The following is an 18,558-nucleotide window of genomic DNA, read 5'->3' as shown; positions in this document are numbered from 1 at the left end:
TGAAGTACGCTTTACCTTTCATGCTTGTCTTTGAACATGCCTGCACACCTCAAACATAACAGCCGTACAGCTTCTAAATTATTAGGGTTGTCCTTATCCGGGACATGCAGTTGGATAGCTGTCACCCGGTTGGAAATGTTGGGAAACAATTTCCCTATTTTTTTTTTAGATTTTTATCTGACTTCCTCTCCTGAATTTAACTTAAAATACACATGTTTAATTTATCCTTTGATTTTTATAGTTAATTTTATATGGGGTATTCCATTAAATTCGCATATTGTATAGGAGACTAAGCAGTTGAAATAAAAATCCGCAAAAATTAGCGATTTTTGTTTCGCTATTTAGAACTAATTGATGTCCATCCACCATGGAATTTCGTTAAAAACCAATTAAAGGGCCACCTTAATGTACATATGTGTCAGGACGACGACTAGTGACTTGCTAATATCAACAATTCTTGTGTGCGTGTAGTTTGCAAGAATGCAGGGATCTATAATTTTCTGTTGAGTCCATACGCTTAGGGTGCGATGCACTCCAAATGTCGGCACTGTTTGTTGCCAGAGGTCTAGGTAGTGGAGGCTGATTTTTTTTTTAGAAGAGTATTTAAGAGTGTTTGAATTGTGAAAATATTAAACAAAGATTTTGAGTTGTTTTTTTTTTTTTTTTTTTTTAACTTTTACGACAACGACAATAGCATAAAGCGGGATTATGACTTAAAAATGTTTGCTTTTCATGGCCTTTCATATTGAAGTAGACTTATTATGAAAAAAAAATTAGTTTGGTACGAATTTTCTTCCTGTTTTTTCTTTTTTTCCGACGATTCTCATCATCTTGAATAAGACCACATCACTCTTGTTTAACAGGCTGCGCCTGTCGTCGTTTTCACTATGGAAAACTTCATCAAGCTTCACGGATTTGAAGTGTTCCATGTATGGGGCCAACTTTTAAGATAGCTGTCGTTGTATTTGTTTGTTACATGCCATTTCTTCGCGAATTGTGGTGCAACGTCCAAAATGAAACTGACAGGCTTTTTATATCATATTTTTTTCATACAGTTACCAATCAATTGTGCAAATTGCATTTTAATGATCGGTGATCTTCTACAAAAATGTCCTAGTTTCTACAATTGGCGTTGAAAAACCTGACATTAAAGCAACGTAGAGTATTTTATCTCTTCTGTTTTGCTATCTCTTGCTTGCTCAGAAACTTTCATCACAATTTAAGTTTTATTTCTGTTTAACGTTTTGCTTGATTTTTGTTGTATATTTTTTTTTGTGGATAAAAAGCTGATTTTGAATTCAAAATCGAGATTTGAAACAAACAAATAAAAAAAAAAAAAACAATTTAAAAATCAAAACTGTCACAATTCTCTCTGTCCATTGTGTCTTAACTATGTTGTAGATAATGTCAACAAATAAAAAGAAGTATCCTCAACAAACACAGCAACAACAACAACAGCAACAACAGCAGGCGCATCCATCTCAACAGCAACAGCATCAGCAACATCAATCGGCAACAACGTTGGCCGCTGCCACCCAACAGCAATACCATACAGCTTACGGTGCTATGCCAATACTAAAAACTGCCGCTGCTTCCGTAACAAATCAAAGTGGTGGCGGATATACAATTACGAATCACAGCAACAGCTGCCAAATAAATTCGACCAGTGGTGCAGCGGTAGCTTTATTCGGTAGTGTCAACGGATCATTAAATGGTACTTGTACCGGTAGCGCTAATGGCAATGTGAATGGTGTTGGTGCCAGTATGGCTGGTGGTGGTTGTGGTGGAAGTGCTGCTGCTGGTCCCATAAAGAGTTCCGTTGTTGAGAGGAAATATGATATTCAAATCAAAAGTAAACTAATCAATGGCAGTACATATCAAAAGTCAACAGAGGTAAAACTATTAGGTCTAACGTTGTAAAAATTTTGGTTGTCACTTCTTTCCTCCTTTATTTTTTTTTTGCTCTTAAATTACGTCTTGGGTTTATGTATTTGTTCGTTTTGTTTTTTTTTTTTTTTTTGTTCCTATTTTATAAGAATAGTCTTGAACTTGATATTTACAAACAAATTGAGTTTTCCCATTTCTTTTAGAAGATTTTCGATTTCGATTTTCCTGTACTTATTCGGTTTATTCGGTTATTTTATTTGTGTTATTTTATTAATTTTATTTATTTATTTTGTTTTTAGTTTGTTCCTGCAACAGTTAATAACTCGACCGGAAATGTACGCACGAATCCACAAAGTGGCATATTTCGTGGTGGTGCTGCTGCTTCATCAGCACCACGTGGAAATGCACGACATGTACCAGCTGCCATTCAACAAATGTATCAACAGCCCATTCACCAGCCAGTCGTAATGCCGACATACCAGTCGTTTGCACCAAGACAACCTGCCTACCAACAGGCACCATCATTCTCCTACACACAGCCACTTCAAACAAGCTACACCACCTACCCATATCAATATTTTGCACAAAATTCTATGATACCGGCGGGCGCACAGACTCATCAAAGAGGTCATTCGGGTGTAACAAGTGCTATACCAGTCCAAGCCGGACCCAATGGGCCAATGGGTGGTCCAAATGGTACACAGGGTCAAATTCCACTGGCAGCTGGAACTGTCTTAACGTCCACTGTGTCGGGCTCGACAACGGTTCTTGGGGTAGCATCGGTTGGCCAACAGTCAGTTCAATCGATGGGTTGTAATAATCAGCGAAAAAAACGTAGACACGCGTTAGAAATCATTGATCCTGAAACACATAAAAACATTTTAGACGAATTAGATATCCCAAAGGTATGTTTGCTGCTTTCACACTACGATGAAAAATTTAAATTTAATGTATATTACTTTTCAAGTCTGGACCAAACACCGATTTAAACTATCAAGATCAGCTAACAATGGATGCCCCAGTGGCTGATCTGACATTAGTTGCGGCGGTAGCTGGTGTCCCTCAAGACTTGAGTGATACAAGTAAGGGTATACCGGGAATTCCTTATAATATAGGTAACATTTTGTCTGTGCAAACTAATACCCCGGAGTATAATTTTTTTGTTTTTATCTTCAAAAAATAGACATGATGCAACGTACTATGCCAACATGCACAATCAACGACGTTATGGGACAGACACCAATCGTTTCGGCGAGATCAGATGGACCTTTATTAGAAATTCGTCCAACTCCTCCGCCAAAACGAAAAAAGTAAGTAAATTTCTAAAATATTTTAACCGATTCATAAAATTTTAATGTGTTAATGAAATGCATGTCTTACGTTCAATAGAGGCAACTTTATATTTTAGCTAAGATATTGCATAGAAGTTTCCATTTCTTTAGTGTATACTATTAATCTTATAGTCTGTTTTGTATGTTATTAAAACTAATATATTTCTATATTTTTTTTTTTTTATTTTCAGCAAATCAATTCCAATAATTGCACCACCTGATCACAAGGAAAACAATCCACAAAATGGTAAGTAATCTACTTTGTTTATTATATTATGAGTAATTTTTTAAAAGATGAACTATTATATCAACAGAATATAAATTTCAAAATTAGAATTTCTAAATATCTCAAGTGTTTTATAGTCGAATATAGATTAAAACTGTACGAAATATGTATCTATACAGTGATGTAATAATGTGAATGTGCCTAAAAGGTTCCAAATGGCTTAAATTGTCATTGTGCCTTGAAATATATTTTGTAAATATTATATGGACAAGAAAATAAAAAGATAAATCGCCAATTCGTAGATTCGCCCGAAAATTCACATTCAATTCCGTAATATTCTTAACAAAATTTGAGTCAAAAATATTTTCGCAATATAAACAAACCAAAAGAGGATAGGCATTTTTGACGTTTGGTATCACATGAAAGAACTTAAACTTGCGAAAAACGTTCACTATGAACGTTAAACTATATTGCATTAAAAGTGTAAGATATTGCATTATTAGTATTGTATCGAACAATATGTGAAGGACAAATTAAAATATGTTTTTATTTTAAATAAAAATGCAGTTTACATTTTTCTAAACATTAAGACCTTAGTTTTGGATTCCCATTTAATAGAACTCAAAACATAAGCTTACTAAACTAAGAGTTTTTTGAGTTTTCAAATAATTTAAATTGGACAAAAAAAATGTATACTTATACTTTACAGTTATGTATATTGTATATTGTCAGGATATTTAAGATTAATTTTTTAAATTTGAAAAAAAAAAAAAATTGACAAAATCGTTATATATTTTTAAATGTAAAAATGTATTTTATTCTTTTGTGAAGTACATCAAAAGCATTAGATCATTGAATAATTACAAATAGAAGTGACATCGAAGATGCGCTATCGGCACCGGAAGCATAGAGAAAGGAATACCTAGAGACGCGACTTCGGTTGGTTTTTCTCCTTCACCCTACAAGCTGCAATGAGAGAAAAAACTCCACAGTGCTTATATGTGTTAGTTTTCCCGTGTATTTTAAATGGCACCAACACATTCAACTGTGGAGTTTTGCTCAAAACAATAATTTAAGTGCTTATTAGAATTAATTCATAAAATAATAATAATAAATTCAAAACACGAACCTTTATTTTTATTTCTGTACAAATTTATTGAAATGATTTATCTATACGGTGACCATATTTCTGGAAGCGAAACCCGGGACAGATAAAAAATTCGTTGGATCGTTTTGAAAATATTGATTTTTCAAAAAAAAAAATTTTTAAATGAGTTTTCATAATTTTTCCTTATTTTGATATCAAGATTTCCTAAACGATTTTATGGAAGCTTTTTTGTTGAAATCATTCAAGTCGTTTACGAAATCAGAAATCAAGAAAGGGGTTTTATAATAATGTCTGTTAAAAACTTATAAAAAAATATTTTTTTGATCAAGTCTGGAGAGTTGTTTTTTAACATTTTAATTTTATTTTAAATGATTTTGAAATTGTATGATCTTAAACACAACTTTTAACATGTCCTTAAAAGTTTTGAAACTTATCTGGGTTCTTTACTCTTCCATATGTTGTTCTTTATTCGAAAACATTTTACCTGGTGTAGCAACCTGACAAACAGAAGCTGGAACTAAATGATTGACGAACATTAAAAAAAAACTAAAACTAAAAAAAAACGAAAATTTTCATAGAAAACCAGCACCAAATTTAGCTTTTCGTTGTACAAAACGCAGCTTAGGTAACGAAATTCTTACCTGTGCTAGAATATATGGAGAATTTTCAATACTTTGTCACTCCCATTTATTATTTGTCCAGGCAATTTTTCTTGCAGCAAAAGTTTTTTGACTTTGGAGACTTAGAAAAATTTTCGTTTTGCTTCAGCAACGTACTAGGCTTAATGCTTTATCCGAAAAATTAGAAAAATTTTAATTTCCACCCAATGTTTTCTTATTTTCCGTGCAAAGTATTTAAAATATTGAATACAAAAATCAGAGAATATCCAAATACGGGACAATCACGGGACAAATTACAAAATACGGGACACTTATACGTCCCGGGTTTCTTGAATAAAAACCCGGGACAAGCTGTAGAAAAACGGGACAGTCCCGGGTAAACCGGGACGGATGGTCACCGTATTTATCTATAATGAGCTATTTAAGCTCAGATAGCTCAATCAAGTTCATACACAAAACAAAATCATGATTAAATTCAAAACACAAACCCGTTTGTGAGGGCATCTACTGTCGAAAGGAAGGTATTAAACGCATTATACCTTTCACACGTATTCACAGATAGGAAAACAAGAGAAAAATAAGAGAGATGTATACCAATTATCTGAAATTAAATTTGCGGGTGTTTTAGGCAAGGGGGGTACGAGTCGGCTTTCTAGGTATTCCTTCCTCTATGACCGGAAGAAAGATCAACTTTGTTTAGGATTGCGCCTCAGCTTGTCATTTTCTAAGACCTTCATTAAAAATTCCTTTTTTTAATTAATTTAATTCACAAAATTCGGGTGATACATATAACGCCACGGGCATAAATAGCGGCCATTTCTATCTGTAATTGTTCAATGATAAATTCAAGGATAAAAACAACGTTTTTTTGACTTTAAGTAATCGCATTAAAAATTTTATCAATATTTATGCCAAGACTAGGTAACAGTGCTGATTACCCATTTTAATTATTTTACACCGAAGTCACCAAAAATATATTATAATAATAATAATAATAATAATAATAATAATAATAATAATAATAATAATAATAATAATAATAATAATAATAATAATAATAATAATAATAATAATAATAATAATAATAATAATAATAATAATAATAATAATAATAATAATAATAATAATAATAATAATAATAATAATAATAATAATAATAATAATAATAATAATAATAATAATAATAATAATAATAATAATAATAATAATAATAATAATAATAATAATAATAATAATAATAATAATAATAATAATAATAATAATAATAATAATAATAATAATAATAATAATAATAATAATAATAATAATAATAATAATAATAATAATAATAATAATAATAATAATAATAATAATAATAATAATAATAATAATAATAATAATAATAATAATAATAATAATAATAATAATAATAATAATAATAATAATAATAATAATAATAATAATAATAATAATAATAATAATAATAATAATAATAATAATAATAATAATAATAATAATAATAATAATAATAGTAATAATAATAATAATAATAATAATAATAATGATAATAATAATGATAATAATAATAATAATAATAATAATAATAATAATAATAATAATAATAATAATAATAATAATAATAATAATAATAATAATAATAATAACGACTCTCCAGAGGGGTTTTTGGAATTTTGGACAGAAAATAAAGGTGCCTTTCATATACCGATTGTGCAAAAGTTTATTTTCCTGTAAAAAGGCTCCAACGATTTTGTTTAAACAAATTCAAATACTAGTTTTTATATCTTTTCTAGAAACTTATTCTTTTTTCAAAAATCGTTGTTGCCATAGAACCGTTTTTGTAACCTCTTAAGACTTGAGCAATTGTTCCCAAAATTTAAACAAACACAAAACTTGTATAGTTGATTTTGTTTGAAGACTATCTTTTGCTGGGATGTGAGTTTCTTTAGTTCATAGAAAACATAACACGTACAATTTACCTGTCATAACCTGTTAGCTAACTGCTTCAATAAAAATAAAGTGCACGACATACTAAGCTGGAAAAGTGTATATAAAAATGAGATGACGCAGTAAACAAAGGGACCGATAATAAGTTAAATGACGCATTAAAGAAAAATGTCCAAAAATGCAGATTTGCGGTTTTAGTTTTGTGCCGGCGATATAAACATAAATTATAATTTTGTTTACTATTACTGGTGTCTAAATACTGTGCTAGTAAATATTTATCTAATCAATCGAATCAAAGTATGCCATTTCAATTCTTGTATAGAAAGGAATTTATAGAAAAAAAAATTGAAAATCGTTAAAGTCGTTTTTTTTTTAAATATTTTTTTGCATATAAAAATTTTCCAACATTATTTGTAAAAAGAAAAAGTTGCAAATTTTAAGAAAATGTTATTTAAAACATGAAAAAATCAACAACCCGTTTTCATAAAATTGATTTTTCAAAAAAAAATTTTTTTTTATTTTTTCAAATCTATTTTTTGTGTATCGATTTTTTTAACGTTTCTGTATTTCTGTTTAAATCGGCTATTTCGTTTAGGAGGTATTCATAAATACCTTTCTATGATGGTACAAAAAATTTTTTTTTTATTTCAGAAGTTGGCTTCAGGGTACAAAAATTAAAAAATATGGAAAAATTTCCTAATAAAAAAGTGGGAATTCCTAAAAGAAAAACATTTTTATTTCATTCTCAACAATGTTATACCATTTTGAAAAGAGAATTGAACACACCAACTTTTAAGGTAACTTGCCGAAATATCGTAGTGCATTTTTGTTACACTACGGTTCATTGAATTACGGTCATGTAAAATTTTTGACTACTCAGTTGGGCAAAAAAATTATATTTGCCCTAAAACTGATGCAGCTGAATTAAAATTTTTGAATGCACTTGTTAGCAGGGTTATTCAAGGCTCCGTAAGAAAAGAAAAAATTGAGAAAACTTGAGATTTGTAGTCACGGCACCATTTTTAAGATTTTTTTTCGAATGCCCATAACTCCCAAAATAATATGGCAGCGATTTTTTAAAATTATTTTTCTAATAACAGTCACCACCTACCCCATCTACCGTTTTAGTTTCGACGTTGACTTTTCGGACACCCTGTATACGAAAAACTTGTATTTTTGACATTTAACTTCGTATAATTTTACACATTGGATTTTTGGAACCTTTGCGAGTTTGCCCTTTTTTGGGCTATTTCCAATTTACATAATTACCCGAATTGGAAACAAAAAGTGATGTGTCGGGTAATCCGAATTTTTGATTTGGAGCAAAATTGCTGATTTTTCCCATAGAAGTACATTCTCAAAACTTCCTCATTCCTTCAATAGCATCCATCCTTCCTTCTTCATGTTACTTATTATTCCTCCTCCAAAGCCAATGTTCCTTAGTTTGTATTCGTTTTTAGAACTCATTGAAAGCTCTGGTCATTCTCTGCAGCGTAGCTTTATATGCTTTCTTTTAAGCTGCATGTGCTTGCCAGCGTTTATGATCAAACCAGAGGTTTCGTTGTGGTGGCCTAGTCAAAATCTTTCTAAATACATATCTCTCTCCCCTCTCGATCTTTCGACCCTTTATATAAAACAAATATTTAGTCATTTCATGAATACGACATCACGCTGTCAATTCAAAGTTAAAATATTAAATGTTTGAGGAAAAAATTATCAAATTTACCCCCTGAATACAATGGTGTAGCTGTGGCTGTAGCTTGCAGCGCAAGTTGAAGTATTCTCAACTTTTTGCTCAGCTGCCGCCAACTTTTGTTGTTGTTTCCCTCAGTAAAATTTTGACAGTACTACAAGCTACAGCCACAGCTACACCATTGTATTCAGCCAGTAAAAGTTAAAATAATTGATGCACTGTCTGTCAATGGGGCCATGTCGTGTAAAGTAATGTTTTTTTTTTCTCCTTTAAAAATAAAAAAAACTCCCTTTTTTTAAGAATCACCGGTTGTTATAATCTAGGGAATTAAAATGCACGTGCACGTGCGACCCGAACTTGCTCTTAGAGTTCAAGTTGCTTAAATTTTTAAGACTTTTTATACAGGGTGATTCAGGACTAATGTGCCAAAAAGATGAAGCGTATAGGTTGGGTCGAGACAAGAAAAAAATCGTATGGGAGGGGGGTCTATTCCCCTTCGTTTAGCGGGGAGAGGCAATTTAAAAAAAAATTTACTTAATTTGGAAAAAAAAATATTTAAAAATTAACGGTTACACCTTCAATAACGTGCTATACCTTTTTGTAAAGATAAAAACCTAGTCTTTTACAAAAATTTTAAATAAAGCCATTTTATGGCACAGTTTTTGAAAAATTAATTTTCAAAATCAAAACTTTGAAAAAAAAAATTTCAAACTAATTTTTTTCAAAATTGTATGTATTAAAGTACTGATTCAGTTTTTAAAATTCGATGCTTTTTTTTTGTTTTTAAGCAAAAACAGAAAACCATATTAAAAAATATTTTGTCATTTTCGAGAAATTAACAAAAATCAAAACAACTTGTTTCTAAAAAATCTCTTTATTTTCTGTTTTGACGTGGCTGGACTTGTTGATAAATTAATTTATGAAACATTAACCATTCGTCAATTATTTTTTAAACATTCAGACTTAAATAAGTATACAATAAAGTGGTACAATATTGGATTAACCCTGAATCGATCAACTTTTTTCATTGATAACACCTGAAAGCTTACCTGACAATTTTTCTTACTATGTTCGGGGTGCTCGCCGCCCATGGATTCTAGCTTTAAGGGCCTTTAGGCAATAAAATCGCAATTTTACCATTGATTTTTAATAATTTTTTCCAAAATAAGTCAATTTTTTTTTTAAATTGCCCCTCCCCGCAAAACGAAGGGGAATAGACCCCCCCCCCCTCCCATACGATTTTTTTCTTGTCTCGACCTAACCTACACGCTCTACCTTTTTGGCACATTACTCCTGAATCACCTTGTATAGAAATTTGGGAAATGTATGTGTATTGTATATATGTAGGTGCAAAAAAAAACATAAAATTCGTTTTTTAAAAAAATAAAACAAAATCTGAAATCAAATTGCCCTCCAAAACAAGTATGCAGTTTTGATTGATATATTAAGATGCATTTTTAGAAAAAAAAATTTTCAAAATCATTAGACCGTTTTTTTTTAAAACTAATTTTTTATGAATAACTTTTTGGAAAAAAATTTTTAAAATAAAATTGGTATGCCATTTTGTAGAAATCAACATCTTAAAGCAAAATTTCAAAAAAAATACAATGTTCCGTTTAAAATCCAAAAATTATTTTTTTCGAAATTTTATTTTTAGCTTATATTTGAGTTATATAAGTGCTTCTTTACAAAAAGTTTCGTTGAAATCGAATAAGCCGTTTTGGAGAATATCGGATTCAAAAAAAAAGGTTATATGGCAGGTACCGTTAATAATGATTTTCAAAAAAAAAAATTGTTCATTTAAAGATAGGCCTTGGAGCCGTTTTTGAGAAATTTCAACTTTACCAAAATCGGTGTATCATATTTACCGTTATTTTTAGTCCAAAAAAATTAATTCCTAGAGAGCCTCCAAAAAATGCTACATACCAAATTTGAAGTCAATCGGTCCATCCGTTTAGGCTGTAGCTCCTTATACTGACTGACGGACTTCCGGGACGTAATATCATGGAAAAATGTTATTTCAACTTTTTTTTGTACGAATGCATAACTTGATATATTATACCTATATCGCAAATACCGCAAGTAAAAATGACAAATTTGCAATGCCTAATTTTATTAGGAAAAAGCACAACAGATTGTGTGATTGAAATTAATTATAAATTTATGTGCCAATGCCAACAATGAACAAAATAAATATTAAATACGTTAAAAATTCTGTTTCCCTTTCGTTCAATTCTGCACGTTGCGTCGATAAGTTTTAGTTGAATGTATAAACAGCTCAATAAAATTAAATTAAAAAATCATTCATCGAATCAAAAACAAAGAACGAGGTAAATTTGGTAAAAATTTTTTTAGGAAATGACTTTTCTTTTGCCACATTTACCACCTCACCGGGTTTACAACTTACAAGATATATTAAATGATATGTTTTTGGTCACTTTCGGTTTTTCACTCCATCGACCATCTCGGATCATTTTATTCTGAACTTCTCATAGTGGAATGACAACCAACCCTGGTGCCGTAACGACCATGTGTGACCTTTTTCTTATGACACATCAAGCCTCTCATGTCTCATTCCATTAAATGTATATATTTCTAGAACCTATCTATCTACCCATTCCATCATTCAGCAGAGATAGATACTTCAGAGTTAATGTTGTAAAAATGTATATGCTGCTTTAAATATATCTGTTCTGTACCAAAACTTTTCTTCCTCATGAGGTTCTAATGGCAAAATTATTTTTTATAATTGTATATTCGATTCACCTCTGTTTCTTTCTTCTTTTAATAAATCTTTTAGTCTTAGTCTTATTCTTATTTTTTTTGTCTTTGCTTTTTTTTCGTCTTCTTTTTTGTCATTTTTTTTTTTTCTTTCTATCAGTCACTTGCAATATGATATTTTTCCCTCGTATTGCGGTTGCGTATCATAATTATTCGTTACGTTGTGCGCGTGGAGCGGCGGCGGCATGGCCGTCTAACAGTTGTTGCTTCTTTTTTCTCTCGGTGTAGCAATATTTTTTTTTCTTTTTAATTTAATTAATAAATAATTTGTGTAATTATCGTTATTTATGGACTCCCAATTGTAATATGCACTTTTAAGAAACAAAATTGCAAAAAAGGTGATTTGAGGATGTCATCCATGTGTGCTTATATATTAGTTCTGTGATTAAATTGGGTAATAAAACCCACACCTCCAATGTAATTGTGAAGTTTTTAAGCTGACCTCAACGATTCATACCCTGTTGCTATTTTATGTAATTTATATCAAATTTGAATGTAGCCAAAAGAAAAAAAAAAAAAAAGAATTTTGCCACATCTTTTGAATGCAAATATACCTGCCTACACCATATAACTACCTACATATGTATTTTGTGTAGGTATATGATATATGAGTTACCAACAATTGTGTCTTCCGTTGCTTAGTGAATGTACATATATAAAAAATATATATGCAGAACATCTTCCGTGAACATTTTTTATATTTATCACCTTGCCCTCTTACTAGGTTCTTTTCTGTTTAGATAATTATATGAATCCAAATTTAATGAGAAGTAATCGCACCGCGTGCGTAATAATGATCCTTAATCAATAGAAAATAATTTATTTTGTTTAGGACTTGTGCAGCCAGATAATACTTAATTTAATTAATACAAGAAAATCAAAAGAAAAAAAAAACTTTTACCTCATTCAGGGACTATTAATCCGGCAAACCAGCCGCACTTGGTGTTTGAAGAACCTTGAGCTGTTGCTAGTTATTATTTTTTTTTATTTTGATTTCGAGTTTTTGGTGAATGTGTCAGTGTTGGTGACTGGTATGGTGACAAACAATACTACACGTGCGCATAGTCGAGTGCAATAAATAAAAAAAAAAATTATTTATATCCACACCATTTAGGGAAGTTGTTGCTTCCTCCAAATTAACAATTTATTTTGTTTTTCGTCAATAAATTTGTTTGTTTGCAACGGCGGGTACAATAATAGCGGACAGTTAATGGTATCAGTATTTAATTGATTAATGATCAATTTACAGATATATATTGATCTGCTGTTGGAATTATTTAAAGGCCATCATCATAATATCTAGATCTCTTTTAAATGAAATTTCCATGAACAATTTCACAATAAAATTTAATGCTCAAACGAAAAACACACCCACTCTTTCTTTTACTTTTCCTTTTTTTTGTGAATTACATGGGTATGTGTATGTATGTATTTACATAAGTATTGACCAGTTTTAATTTGCAGTTCACTTTCATTTGAAAAGAAGTGGGTATGAAAATTGTTTTAAAGTTGGCAGTTTTTTTCGAATTCTCATCCCAACCTCACCCAACATACTAACCCTACTTGCATACTTTCAGATGCGCTACAATTGTACTGGCATGAATAGAGTTATTTACTTTTACAAAATGTACACATCTCAAAAAATGTATCATAATTTCTGCAAATTTTTCCTTACAATCGTGTTTTATGCAATCCTAGCTTGAAGTGAAAAATAAAATACCAATGATGCATTTAATCAAAACCAAATTAAATTTTAGAGGATATTAGTTTTATTGTTTATGGGTATATTAATTTAAGCTTCTTTCAAAAACTAATAAAATCAAGGATTCAGATTGTACTTGTTAATTCCGGAAATACAAACATGACTAATTTCTGGATTAGAATAATTCAGAGAGCACAAATCAAACGACAATTGCCGTTTTACAATTTGATTTGGAATTAAATCTTAGCAGTGCCAAATATATATGTAGAGAAGGGTTTTATTTTAAGATAAAAACCTTAAAACAATCCGGCAAATGCCGATTAGTAATTTAGAAATTAAATTATGCTGAAATGGTCAAGTCCATTTCTTTATAAATTGGATTTTTTAAGGCCTTACAAATCACTTGTTTATAAAATATTTCAAATACAGTTGAAACTCGATTAACCGGGATGTTCGGGACCGAGCCCATTACGGATAATCGAAAATCCCGAATAATAGAACTTTCTTTTCTCGGAAAATTTGTATGTATTTAAGTTTTTATAAACTTAATATTAAAAACAAAAACGAAAAAAATACTCGTAAGGAACAAAACACAACACATATCCCCTAATTTTATTTTGGCGTGTGCTGAATTCAATTGAAGGAATTTGTTTGGTCCTGTTCTCATGTTACGGATAGTAGAGTTTATTACGGATAACAGAATTAAAATTAAAATATTTCCTTTATTGTCGAGAAGGAATGTCAAATATTTTCATCACGGATAATAGAGCGTCCCGGTTAATCGAACACCGGATAATCGAGTTTCAACGTATCAAAAAATACACTATTTGCGGTACTGTAACTCTGAAAGAATATATCGTGGGCACAACGCCAAAACCACGAATCTGCAAAATTGTAGTTATGAGAAAAACGGCTTCAAAGTTTTGGAAATTCATGCAATCTTATGGGAACTCATGCTACGGAAATTGATATTTTAGGCTTTTAGGAAACAGATCGATGATTGGGGTCGAAGCAGTGGATAGAGGGACCGAAAACAAGTTAAATGACGCATTAAAGTGAAAATGTCCAAAATTGCAGATTCGCGGTTTTGGCTTTGTGCCGACGATGTATAGTATATATAAAGTATAGAAAAAAATAATGTACTACAAAAAGAAAGGTAATTATATTTCCAATCTAAAAAATTCTGAAAATTTTTTGTCCGATCAGTCGTTCTCGAGATATTGAGACTAAACGCGTTTTTCAAAATGGCGAACTCCGAACAAGACCATTTAATATGCAAACTGAGATTTATACTCAAGATAAACCCCTCTTCAATACTGCATTCACAACTTTTTTCGGATCTCCTACATTTGACTCCTCATTACTATTTCCAAACGGCAATTATTTATGCAAGTTGCAAGAATAGATTCTTTGTTATATTTCCTTATGGCTAGAAATTAAATTCAAGGAGTATAAATAATCTAAAAGTACTTTTAAAGCATAAGCTTGTCAACTACAGAAGAATTTCACATAGTTGTGACAGAAAAATGAGCCCAAAGAAAACAAGATGAATCCAATATATATTCCCTTCTGATTGCTAAAATAAATAACTATTTAAGCAAGCTTTGTTACACACTATCCGACTTTAAAATTACTTTAATGAAAATGCATTTATTCTTCACAACAATAAATCGCAGGTTACATGAGTTACCAAAATAATGAAACGTGAGTTACCAAAATATTTTCAAATTTTTCATCGAAATATTGAATAAATGTTTGGTTTTGTCTCTATGTTTGGTATCCTCATTAAAAACAAATTAAGATTCTAAATTTCAAAAACTTCAGACTAACATGAGTTATTAACAAACTTTTATTTTTCCCAAGTTTTACTTAGTTATGAAAGTAATAGTTATGCTAAATTCATGGACAGTATTTTCGTATCAATTTATATTACCATTGATAAAAAAAAATCTATTTATGTATTGGAAATTTTCGTGAATGTAACGTGAGTTACCATGAAATTAACCGGGACAATTGCAAACATTTACATTGAATAAAAGAGGATACAAATTTGTAGTTTGTCGGGACGATTTTTATTTTCGAACTTTCAGTTTTTCAATTAAAAGCGAGTTATACATACGAACATAGCTAATGCCACATGCATGTAAAAATGTCTATTTGCTCTCCAAGATGAAATACAAAAAAATATTGTTAATGGATTCCTTTTTTTTTTACAGCTAAACCAACTGATGATACACTCAATAAAGCAATAAAAACAACTGATGTAACTGAAACTTCTTCAACTAGTGATTATATGTCTGTGATTTTGCCGGGAACGAATTCAACTACACCACGCAACCAAATCCAAACAATAACACCTACCGCTACAACGGCAGCACCACCAATCCAACAAGAAAAATCAATTCAAGATAATTTACCAACAGTAGCAGATTTACAATCTTCAAGTACTGAAAAAGAATTGATAAGTAGTGTTCAACAATTTACCACTGAATCTGCGATTGCTACTGAAATATCGTCTCAAGTCCAGGAGAGCTGTAATAGCTTACCAACCACAGCATCTTCATCACCGACATCCACATTATCGACATTGTCTTCATCTTCATCTCCTACATCAACTACTTCGTTACTACAAAAATCATCTTCCAGCGAGATAAATGATAATAATATAATAGCCACTACGACAGAAACAGCCCAAAAGGTCACTGTTATTGATGCTTCCAGTGATCTAGCTAAAGTAACTCAGGCTAATAGCGATAAATCATTAACAGCAAATCCAAAATCCTCAGACATCAGCAGCATGAAACTAAGTGAAACTGAAATGAATGCAACAGCAGTGCAAACATTGTCATCTGATGACTCACAACAATCGGAATTATCAGTTTCAGCAACAACACCAGCATCATCGGAAGCGATGATGATGACAAATGGCAAGGAAGATGCCACCAAACAAGAGAAAATTTCTCAAAAAGAAAACCTTAATATAAATTATAAGACGAATACACTAAACGATAGTCTAGATAAAAATATAAATAATATTAATACTATCATTAGCAGTAGTAGTAATAGTAGTAGTTCCAATAATATTAATAATAATAATAATATTAATAATAACAACAACAATAACAACCTTAGCACAAGTAAAAAGACATCATCCATTGATGAAACGGATCGCAGTCTAACGACGCAAAGTGCTGGTAATTCTGTTCTGAATTCGTTAACTGACAAATCAACGATAGATATTGTCAATAATAACTCCAACTCAAACTCACCAAAAGTTACAGCAGCCGCCGTTTTAGCAGAGAAAACCACAGCAGTTGAATCGGCTGAAAACACCAACAATAATAGTAGTCAAGAAGCTAATGAGAGCAATATCAACACAAATAATACTAAATCTGTTGAAACGAAATCAGAACCGATTTCGGAAGATAAAATAACAATAACACCAACAACAGAAGTAACAACTGTAAACGGTGGAGAAAATGTTGATTTAGGTGTCAGTCCCAATAGTGCCACTGAAGAAAAAGGAGAAATAGTAGCACCTGGCAAAGCCAAGCCAACACCTGAACAATCTGCAGCCATCCAAGCAGCAATTCAATCATTGATCAATTACAACGAAGGACAATGGTCACCACAAAACCCAACCGGCAAGAAACAATATGATCGTGATCAATTAATGCAATTACGTGAGGCCAAAGCCTCAAGGCAGGTACCCAATGTTAGTACGATAAACGCATCAATTCTTCCAGACTCACAGTCACAGCCCAATTTGATGCCATCATTTGTTCGAGGAAATAACAACAAGCGTGTCCAATCAATGGGTGGAATTGGCTCAATGGGTGATCGATCTGGAATGGCAATGAGCGGTGGTATGGGAGGAGGAGGTGCTGGTTATAATAATAAACAAGCTTCAATGTCAGGTGTAACTCAACGCAATAGCAATAAAGGAAGCACCAAAGGTAGCGTCTTCCGTATTAATTTGTCTCTCAATCAAGATGTCAAACTTAACGAGACTGACAATGCTTGGCGCCCACGACAACTTGCTCCAGAGCAAGGAGAAGGTATGCATGATAGCGAGGAGCTGAAACGTCGAGTTCGGGGTATTCTCAACAAATTGACTCCCGAAAAATTCGATACATTGGTAGAGCAGATAATTAAGCTTAAAATCGACACGAACGAAAAAGTTAACGACGTTATGGAATTGGTCTTCGAAAAGGCAATTGATGAGCCCAACTTTTCAGTGTCTTATGCAAGGCTATGTCAAAGACTTGTAGACGAAGTTAAGGCACGTGATACAATGGAAAGTGGTACGCGGGCGAATTTAAAACAATTCCGAACATCTTTGCTCGATAAAACTGAAAATGAGTTTAATGAAAATGTTGCTAAACGTGCCGCCAAAGAAAGGAAACTTCAACCGATTTTGGATAAAATCCGTGATTGTAAAGATCCAGTTGAAAAGCTAGAACTTCAAGCACAATTGGAAGAAGAAGAACGTAAGATACGTCGTCGTTCGGGAGGTACTGTGCGGTTCATTGGTGAATTATTCAAAATTTCCATGTTAACGGGAAAAATTATTAATTCGTGCATCGATCTTTTACTCAAAGCCAAGTCTGAAGATCAACTAGAGAGTCTGTGTAAACTGCTGACTACAGTTGGTGAAAAATTCGAGAAGACCGCACAGGCAAAAGATCCTCTTGTATTATATAATTTGGATGTTACAATGAAAAAAATGCACGCTATTGTCTCTAAAACAGACAAAGAAGGAGTCGGAGCGAAAATTTCGAGTCGTGTTCGTTTTATGTTACAAGATGTTATCGATTTGCGGACAAGGAAATGGGTTTCGACGCGTGGAGATACACCAAAGACTATGGAAGAAATTCAAAAACAAACTAAAACTGAACAAATGTCAACGCAGTATATGAACTACAGTAGTATGATGTCTAACAGTGGCGGTGGTGGTGGTGGTGGCGGCGGTAGTAACAGTGGAGGAAGCGGTAGCATGAAAAAAGATGATAGACGCTTCGGTGGCGGTGGTAACAATTCTTATGGCAATAATCGTGATGGTAGCCGAGGAGGTGGACGAAATGATGATAGTGGTTCAATGAGACGTAACCAAAATCAAGGAGGTGGAAATAGTATGAGCGGAAATGGAAATAACTCCAATAACAGCGATGATACGTGGCATCATGTTCAACCTGGAAAGGGTAACCGTTCGATTGGTGCTGTTGACACCAATAAACTTGAACCAATGGTAAGTTTTTAAAAAATT

General features: G+C 31.7%; 1 protein-coding gene across 7 annotated transcripts in view; it reads left to right on the top strand.

Annotated features, from left to right (window-relative positions):
* LOC129920731 (eukaryotic translation initiation factor 4 gamma 3) overlaps nt 1-18,558 on the top strand; it is a 49,662-nt gene that overhangs the window by 28,066 nt on the left and 3,038 nt on the right. For 6 of the 7 annotated variants that reach the window (XM_056002298.1, XM_056002297.1, XM_056002299.1 and 3 more), the window contains 6 exons: nt 1,402-1,893; nt 2,187-2,792; nt 2,855-3,002; nt 3,071-3,197; nt 3,410-3,465; nt 15,509-18,540. In XM_056002298.1, the coding sequence (XP_055858273.1) occupies nt 1,402-1,893; nt 2,187-2,792; nt 2,855-3,002; nt 3,071-3,197; nt 3,410-3,465; nt 15,509-18,540 (4,461 nt within the window). The remainder of the gene's footprint in view (nt 1-1,401; nt 1,894-2,186; nt 2,793-2,854; nt 3,003-3,070; nt 3,198-3,409; nt 3,466-15,508; nt 18,541-18,558) is intronic. The other variant, XM_056002295.1, reaches the window with a different exon arrangement.

Source organism: Episyrphus balteatus, chromosome X (assembly GCF_945859705.1).
Source record: "Episyrphus balteatus chromosome X, idEpiBalt1.1, whole genome shotgun sequence".
Classification (NCBI taxonomy): domain Eukaryota; kingdom Metazoa; phylum Arthropoda; class Insecta; order Diptera; family Syrphidae; genus Episyrphus; species Episyrphus balteatus.
Note: the sequence above shows the minus strand (reverse complement) of the source record. Positions and strands in the feature narration are given on the sequence as shown.